Source organism: Gossypium hirsutum, chromosome A02 (assembly GCF_007990345.1).
Source record: "Gossypium hirsutum isolate 1008001.06 chromosome A02, Gossypium_hirsutum_v2.1, whole genome shotgun sequence".
Classification (NCBI taxonomy): Eukaryota; Viridiplantae; Streptophyta; class Magnoliopsida; order Malvales; family Malvaceae; genus Gossypium; species Gossypium hirsutum.
The window spans coordinates 10658595-10666607 of NC_053425.1; the positions used below are offsets into that span (position 1 = coordinate 10658595).

An 8013-nucleotide genomic window follows, 5' to 3' on the forward strand; every position below is an offset into this window, starting at 1 on the left:
AATGTTCTTTCTATGGATGAATTGGTGTCCCTTGTAATGAAATTTGTATATTGACATGATCTTGTGTAGGTTGTGCAAAGTATGTGACAAAATGGCTTGGGAAATAGCCTAGTTTGTCCACATGGGTAAGACACACGGGCGTGTGTCTTACCCGTGTATGACACACGGCTCACGCCCATAGGTGTGTGTTATGGTCGTTCGTCCCCTGCACTTAAAACTTAAAAGTCATTTTAGTACATGGGCAGACTACACGGGCGTGTGCCCATGCTATGTCATAAAGTCAGTATGCACGCTAATGGTACACGGGCAATAGACACGGTTATAAGGCACGGGTGTGTGCTTGGGCCGTGTGGTTTTGGCAGAATGCCCAGGTTTTCAGACACAGGTTCGAGACATAGGCGTGCCCCTAGCACACAGTAGTGTATTCTATACCCACACGGGCATGTGGAGCTTTAATGCATGAGATTTTCTAAGTTTTTCATGAGTTCTCGGTTGGGTTTCGAACCACCCCGGATGTATGTTTTAGGCCTCGTAAGCCCGTATATGAGATAGATTGCTTGTGAAAAGAGAAATTTTTAAATTGTTTGAAAATTTACGGCCCAGTTTTATACAGTTGGTTGAGTTTGAGTCGAGTAGCACCACGAACCCTATCCTAGCGTCGGATACGGGTGAGGGGTGTTATATTATCTTACTTGTAACTATGAGTGATGGGGAGCACACAGTCATAATTAACATCGAATTGTTAATTGTGGACCAACCTTTCACATACAATGCCATATTTGGAAGGCCACTAATAAGAAAAGCTAAGTTAATTCTAGCTACCTTTAGTGTAACAACTAAATGCCCAACCCCTCAAGGAACTGACATATAGAGGTCAACCAACAAAAAAAAATTGCCACATCTTATCATTGTAGTTAACACAATAAGAGAACCCATTGAAAAATAGAGTGAGGAGTAAGAAAGACACAACAAGACTTCTTCAAATAAACATTGACAATTAGGTGAATTTCTTAAATAAAATCACATTGAAGTTGGAAAGTCTATACATAGGATTGGAGTTGAGCTTATATAAAGTAAAATCTACAGAGAAAATAAAGAACTTTTCCCTATTTGAGAGTGAGGCGGATAAAATAACCAAAATAGTGGCAAGTCTCCCCAAATTGGAAAGAATAGCTCTAACAAGGTTATTGAGAAACAACGTGGATATCTTCATATGGACCATCATAGACATGCTAGGCATCGACCCTTTAGTAATTGTCCATTCATTGAATGTTACAGCTTGGAAAAATCGATTAAACAGAAGAAAAGAGAATTTTTGAATAAGAAAATCCAATGGGCCAAAACTAAAGTAACCAAGCTCCTATCCACTATTTTATCTGAAATGTAGTCTATTTAGATTAAGTGTCAAATGTAGTGATGGTTAATAAACCCAATAGGAATTGGTGAATATGCATGGACTTCACCAACCTCAACAAAGCATACCCCAATGATAACTTTCCCCTACTGTCTATCAATAAGTTAGTTTATTCAACCGCTAGTCATAGGTGCATGAGCTTCATGGATGTATTTTCAGAGTACAATCAGATCCAAATAAATTCCAATGATCAAGAGAAAACCTATATTATTATAAAAGATGACCTATTCTATTACAAGATAATATCTTTTGGCCTAAAAAAAACAAGGGCCACTTATCAAAAATTGGTAAATAATGTTTTTAAGAAGCAAATTAAAAGACATATGTAGGTCTATATGGATGATATGATAGTCAAAAGTGTGACCATGGACCAACACTTGAAAGATTGATAGGAGGTGAACCATTCTCTCTCTCACCTGTTCTCATTTCAGCTTCAATAAGCGCTTATCTTCTACCATCTCCAATCACCTTATCTAACGAACCTTTGCCTTGTACTAAACGAGATGCATTACATATCCCCATCATTATGTCCATTCTCCACCTTGTTCAATTAAGCCATCAACAAGGTTATAATATTAAAATAAAAATAAAGGTATATGGATTATTTAAGAAGCACGTACAAACGTTGGAATATGGACGGTGTGAACTAATTACCAAAACATTGAATCTCCTTTTTAAAGTGCTTATTTTATTATTCAAAATCCAAACGTCAATTAAAAGCTGTATCCATTTATGTTACGCGGTTCAACCGCACTGTTTAAACTGTCCCTCCAGCCTCTCTTTGTCTTCAAACTAAAGTTACCAAAAACGAACCAACCTTTCTCTCTTATACAAAATAACCAGAAAAAAAATATTTAAAAAAGAAAGAAAAAAGGGAAAAATTCTCTCTTTTTTCATCAATCGTGAAAAGCTTCTAAAAGCTTTTTCGATCAGAACCCAATCGAGGAATATGGGGAAGAAAAGGAAGTCAATAGCGACGAGCCTTGATGAGGTGGATCGGACTATGTATGCTTCGTTTTGCAGCGCTGCTAACTCTTTGTCTCAACTTTATACTCAGGCTATGAACCAGCAGAAACTCTCCTTTCAAGCCGGAAAAGGCCATAGCCTTGTACTCTCTCTTTCGTTAAAATTTTGTGTCTTTATTCGTATGCAATATTATATTGATGGGTTTTTGTATCCGATTTTTGAATCATGATTTTGTGTTTTACTTAGGTAGTTTAAAGTTATGATTTTGATCAATCTAGCCTGCTATATATATATTTATATATTTATATTTAATAATTATTGCAAAAAAAGAACGTATTTTTTATGTGGATACGGTTAGGGATTTGCTGGTTTTGCGTTAATATGATTAGCTTTTGTTCTGCTTGTGTTTCTGGGTATATTGCATTTTTTTGTTTGTGTGCTCTAGCTTGAAGGCAACTTGGTGCATTTTAATTTTGTTCAAAAACCTAAATGATAATTGTAATTAACAAAAAAAAAAGTTGTGGTTAATATGTTGATTTTTTTTGTCATCTTCTACTTATTTCTAAGAGTGGAACCGGTTGGTGTGGTAAGTTTAAACTCTTGGTGAGGTTCGAGTTGAGCTAATCTTTTGGTGAGCATTGATACATTTATAATAATGGTTTTCGAGTCTACAAAAGAATTTCCCTTTTCCTTCTTAGGTTCAATACTCTCTTATTGCATTGCCTTATTTGTGAAAACTGAGGAGTTTGGAAATTGAAGTACTGAAGTTAATAAGACCATTGATATTGCTTGCTTAAGTATATACTGTTTAAAGCTTGAATGAAAACTTGTTAGCCAGAGTCATCAATCCAGCTTTTCTAGAACCCTTTCCAGAGTTGTGATGTTACCTCTTTTTAGTGTTATTAAATGGGGTAAAAAATGGGAGGGGCGTATTGGCAGTTTGACGGAAGATTATTAATCTTTGATGGAGTCGCCTCACTCAAATGTGTTCAGACATGCTTTAGAAAAGCCGGATTATTGCATTTGTATGTTTGTGTGATTTAGCTTGAAGGCAGTGTGGTGCATCTTAATTTTGTTTAGAAACGTAACTGTAATTAACCAAAAAAAAAAAAAAGGTTGTGGTTAGTATGTCGATTTGTTGTTGTGTTATACTTATTTCTAAGAGTGGAACCAGTTGCTTCATGGTGTTTAAACTCATGGTGAGGTTGAGTTGAGCTAATCTTTTGGTGGGCATTGATGCATAATAAAAAAGGTTTTCAAATCAACAAAAGAACTTCCTTTTCCCTTCTTAGGCTCAGTGCGTTCTTATTGCATTGCCTTATTTGTTAAATTGGAGGAGTGTGGAAATTGAAATACTGAAGTTTTTCTTTCATCTTTTAGGTTAAGATTTCAGTCTTCACTTCCTTAGGCTTCTTAAAAGTGTAGCTAACGAAACCATTGGTATTGTTTGCTTAAATGTATGTTGTTTAAAGCTTGAATGGAAACTTGTTAACCATAATCATGCAACCATTTTATTTAGAAGCCTTCCAGAGTTTTGATGTTAATTTCTTTTAGTGTTAAAAAATAGTAACTAAAAAAGGGAAGGGTGTATTGGCAGTTTGACGGCAGATTATAAATCGTTGATAGAGTCAGCTCTCTCAAATGTGCTCAGACATGGTTTACAGTTATTATATTCAACTTGGAAGTTTAATTTCTAAAGAGGACTCTGGATGTCTTGTAAATTCTGCATGTTTCCTTTGTTAAGAGCAAAGGTCTATGTATATTTTCACACAATATTGAGTGTAAAATCTATGAAATTATAAAATTTCAGCCTTTATTTGGGATCTTGCTTATCCAATCATCTGTGAAGTGCTTCTAGTTGCGAGTTAGAAGTTAAGCTAATAGGACATTTCAACTTGCTTTCAGGAAAAACTTTATCAGTGGATTTGGAGACAACAAGAGGGAGGATCAAGGGTAACAACAATGGATATCCTCAATTACCTTCAGGTTTGTTGTTCTTTTTTACTGTTTTATCATTCGCAGTTGAGGCAGAAAATGAATCTGAATGCATAAACTTGCCTGGAAAAAAATCCAGATCCAGACTCTTGCATATCTAAATTATCATAAAAGCCAAACACCCTAAACCTAAAAGAATCCAAACATGAAGCAACCTGAACCCCAATTATCCAAACTTGAGATTGACCTGATTTAAATTCATAATAGCTCAAACTTAATAAAAAAAATATATTTAATAACAATGTTCCTCAAACCCAAGATACAACCCAGTCCTGAAATGGTTTGAACTTGAACCTGATATAGCCTGTTTGAAATTGTTTGTTTTCTCCTGTATCTGCCTTTCACTCTTGGAATGTGTTCATTCTGGAATTCTGTTATGAATACCTTAATGCATGTGGGCGCATAAAGATAGGCCTTATGCCATTTTATATTTAATGTAGCTCATTGAAATATTGTCTCCAGGCTCACTATTAAGGTTGGATGAATATCACTTTTCCTTAATTGCCTTTTTGAAATTGTATGACATATCCTTTGTCCTTTGCTGTCATTTTCAATTTGACTGTCATGTCTCTTCCTTCTTTCTTGTGTACCAGAGGGTCATATCCCCATACCTGTGTCTAGATTTGTATTGAATGCCGGTCTCAGACATGAGTGTTTAAAGGAAAATAAAGAGTCGGAGCAATGTAGGTTTACTAATATGTTAGAAGCCTACAATTTGTTTGAGAATTATATCTCTTATTTCAAATATGTTCTGTTTAATTCTCAAATTTTGCATCTGAAAGACTTATAAGAGGAGTTATTTTGCTGATCTTCAGTAGTTACGTGTTTACACTATGAGCTGGAGGTCAACTATAGCACAATTTGAAGGACATTATTACCAAAATGGTGAAAAGTACTGTTTGCTTTTGGAATTGGAAAATTGGGAATTAGTTTTATTATATTCTTCTAGTTTTGGCCCCTAAAGATGTGTGCAGGTGCTAGCATGCTTATTACAAAGATGAAAGATGGCTAGGCTAGATTTTCCCTTCTTACTTGAGGGAACCTTCTTGTGATTCCTTCGGAATTCCTTAGGATTTTGTGTTTTCCGATCCCTTCTATTTGTTGTATCTGATTATCTTTATTATATTCAGAAAATCTGAATATTTTTATGATCTCCTTGCAGAATGAGATAGACTACTGTGGTGAGGAGCCATCAATGTCACCTAGAGCACCAAGCCAACAGCACCAATCCCAGCCAACAATGCAGTTCATGAATACCAGTTTCATGGTCTCTTCAGGCTCATCTGGCCAAACTGCTGTGCAGGGAACTCGCCCTGATTACTCTGATCAGCAGCCGAAGAATTCTATTTTCTCAAACGCTTTATCAAGCCCCATTCTTCAGAGTCTTCAGCATTATCACATTGCTCAAGAAGGCTACAGTACGAATGGTTTGCCTTCAGAAAATGGAGACAGGAACAATGAATCCAACTTTCTCCAGCCCCCGACTCGGGACTCTAACCCTTTCAGCTCCAATGATTCCTCAATGGACATGCATGCGGATAGCCCATCACATGAATCTACTTACTGAGAATGCAATGGTAGCTCCATTGTGAACTCCGAACAATTAAAAAGGTCGTAAAGGAGGCTATTGTGATTGCATTACCATTTTGTTTGTTGCTGCTGCTACCAAAGTGAAGAAAAGCTCAACATAAAGATGGCTAGTGCATAAAAAAAAAAAAAAAACTCAATGGCACTGGTGATTGAAGAAGAATAGTCTAGTGTGTTTATGTGCTGCATAGCACCCATTGGTATGAATTTATCAGTTCTATGTGCTTTGGCACGTATTTGCTTGGAGGTCTTAAGTTTCATATGTAAAGCATTTTGTTCAATCAATGCAGCTACTTTTAGAACAAAAAAAGAGAAGAAAAGAAAAAAAAGAACAAAAACTGCTTTGTTAAATATCTCTCAAATTTTGGGTTACCTTTTAAGCTTTTCTTATTAAGATTTATTAAGATCTGATCATTGATAGCAGTTTACTTATTACAGTTTCTCAACTGACATATTTAGCAAAAAAAAGCAAGATACAAAAGGGGAAAGAAAGTTGGTGATGGCTAATCATTGAGGCTGTTGTCTATACCTTAACAGCGTCATGTCGGCACCATTTGCGTTTAGGCAGGCTATGGCAGATGGGGTCCATAATCCTTTCACCAAGCAATGTGAACCCTCTTTCTTAAGGGATAGGATCACATCCAACAGGAGTTTGAATAAATCTGGAATTTTAAAGGGTTAGTAGGGCATGCAATTTAATTCATTTATGAATAATGAAAATTTAAGTTAATATATAATAAAATTGCACTTTACTCGTTAGGGCTGTAAATGAGTAAAATGTAGAACAATTCGATTTTTGAACGTAAATATTGTTTATTAAGTTAAATAAATGAATATGTAAGATTTTGAGGCTTGTTTATTAATCGAACCGAAAAAAAAAGTTTGTTCAGTTAATTTATGTTCTTCAACAAGTCCGTTTATGTTTGTTTAAAATTCATTTAGTAAATTATTTAAAGATCTTTTATTGTTCCATTAGTATATATTAATAAAATTATTATGGTTTGTATGTTTTTATTTATTTATAATATAATCATTAATATTTATAAATATGATTATTTATTGTTTGTTTATTATTCATGAACATTTGTTCGTTTAAATTAAACGAATGAATATCAACGCACATAATTTTAAATAATTTTAAATAAACTAACAAGAACAAAAATTTTGAAATTCTTAACTAACATGAGCCGAACACGAACAAGTTTAAGAATAAACAAATGAACATGAACAAAGATAAATTTATTCAAAGCTTGATTCATTTACAACACTATATTGACCCCTCAAATATAATTTTTCTTTTGTTTTGTTTTTTTGAAAATGATGAAATTAGAAATTAATAAAAAATTATATCTTAACCTTTTAGAATTTTATATTTCAATTCAGACTGCAAAAAAAATTTTTAAAGTTGACTCATATTTTAAGGATATTATCTTTTTTATTCATGAAATATTATTTAAAGAATATCAAACTTCTTTCACATGACTCAATAGACATTAATAATAGCCTCCAATTTATTAAAAGAAATTATTTCACTCCACCCATAATAAACATATGGTTAAAAGGTATTGATATGAGGTAAGGGGCCAAATCATTTCCTCTAAGAATGTATCATTAATAATTCCTAAGACTCTTACTACATTTATTGCTTGTGTTTGTGACCCCACCAACCAGGCATTTTCTGCCCACATGCATCCTCACTTCTTATTTTTATGCTCTATACGACATGTTTTTCTCGCTCGACAATAATTAATTTGGCAATTAATACTATATTTAAAATAGTTTGGATTTTTTTAATGATATTTGAACTTCTTAATTATTCGCTCAATATAATATAATATAATAGTTAGGGTTAGTTTAACCAAATGTTTTCAAATTAATTCTTAAACTTTAAAATATTTCAGTTAAGTCCTCAAAACATTATTATTGTATTAATCGAGTCATTCTATTAATTTAGTTGTTAATTTAAGTGTTAAATGTTTAAACGTACATATTAAACTTTAAACACACGTATACTTACAATATGAACAATTTAAATATAACGTATTAAAAAA

General features: G+C 33.7%; 1 protein-coding gene across 1 annotated transcript; it reads left to right on the forward strand.

Moving 5' to 3' along the window:
* Positions 1 to 2028: 2028 nt before the first annotated feature.
* On the forward strand, positions 2029 to 6313 carry LOC107951612 (uncharacterized). Its single transcript, XM_016886713.2, has 3 exons — positions 2029 to 2522; positions 4286 to 4366; positions 5538 to 6313. The coding sequence occupies exons 1-3, from the start codon at positions 2364 to 2366 to the stop codon at positions 5940 to 5942; spliced, it is 645 nt and encodes a 214-aa protein (XP_016742202.1). The 5' UTR covers positions 2029 to 2363; the 3' UTR covers positions 5943 to 6313.
* Positions 6314 to 8013: the final 1700 nt, after the last annotated feature.

Bases quoted from the DNA above. Each gene is read 5' to 3' on its own strand.
- LOC107951612 (XM_016886713.2), top strand. From the start codon at position 2,364: ATGGGGAAGAAAAGGAAGTCAATAGCGACGAGCCTTGATGAGGTGGAT. The intron at 2,523-4,285 runs GTACTCTCTCTT...ACTTGCTTTCAG, and splicing joins CCGGAAAAGGCCATAGCCTT to GAAAAACTTTATCAGTGGAT. The intron at 4,367-5,537 runs GTTTGTTGTTCT...ATCTCCTTGCAG, and splicing joins ATATCCTCAATTACCTTCAG to AATGAGATAGACTACTGTGG.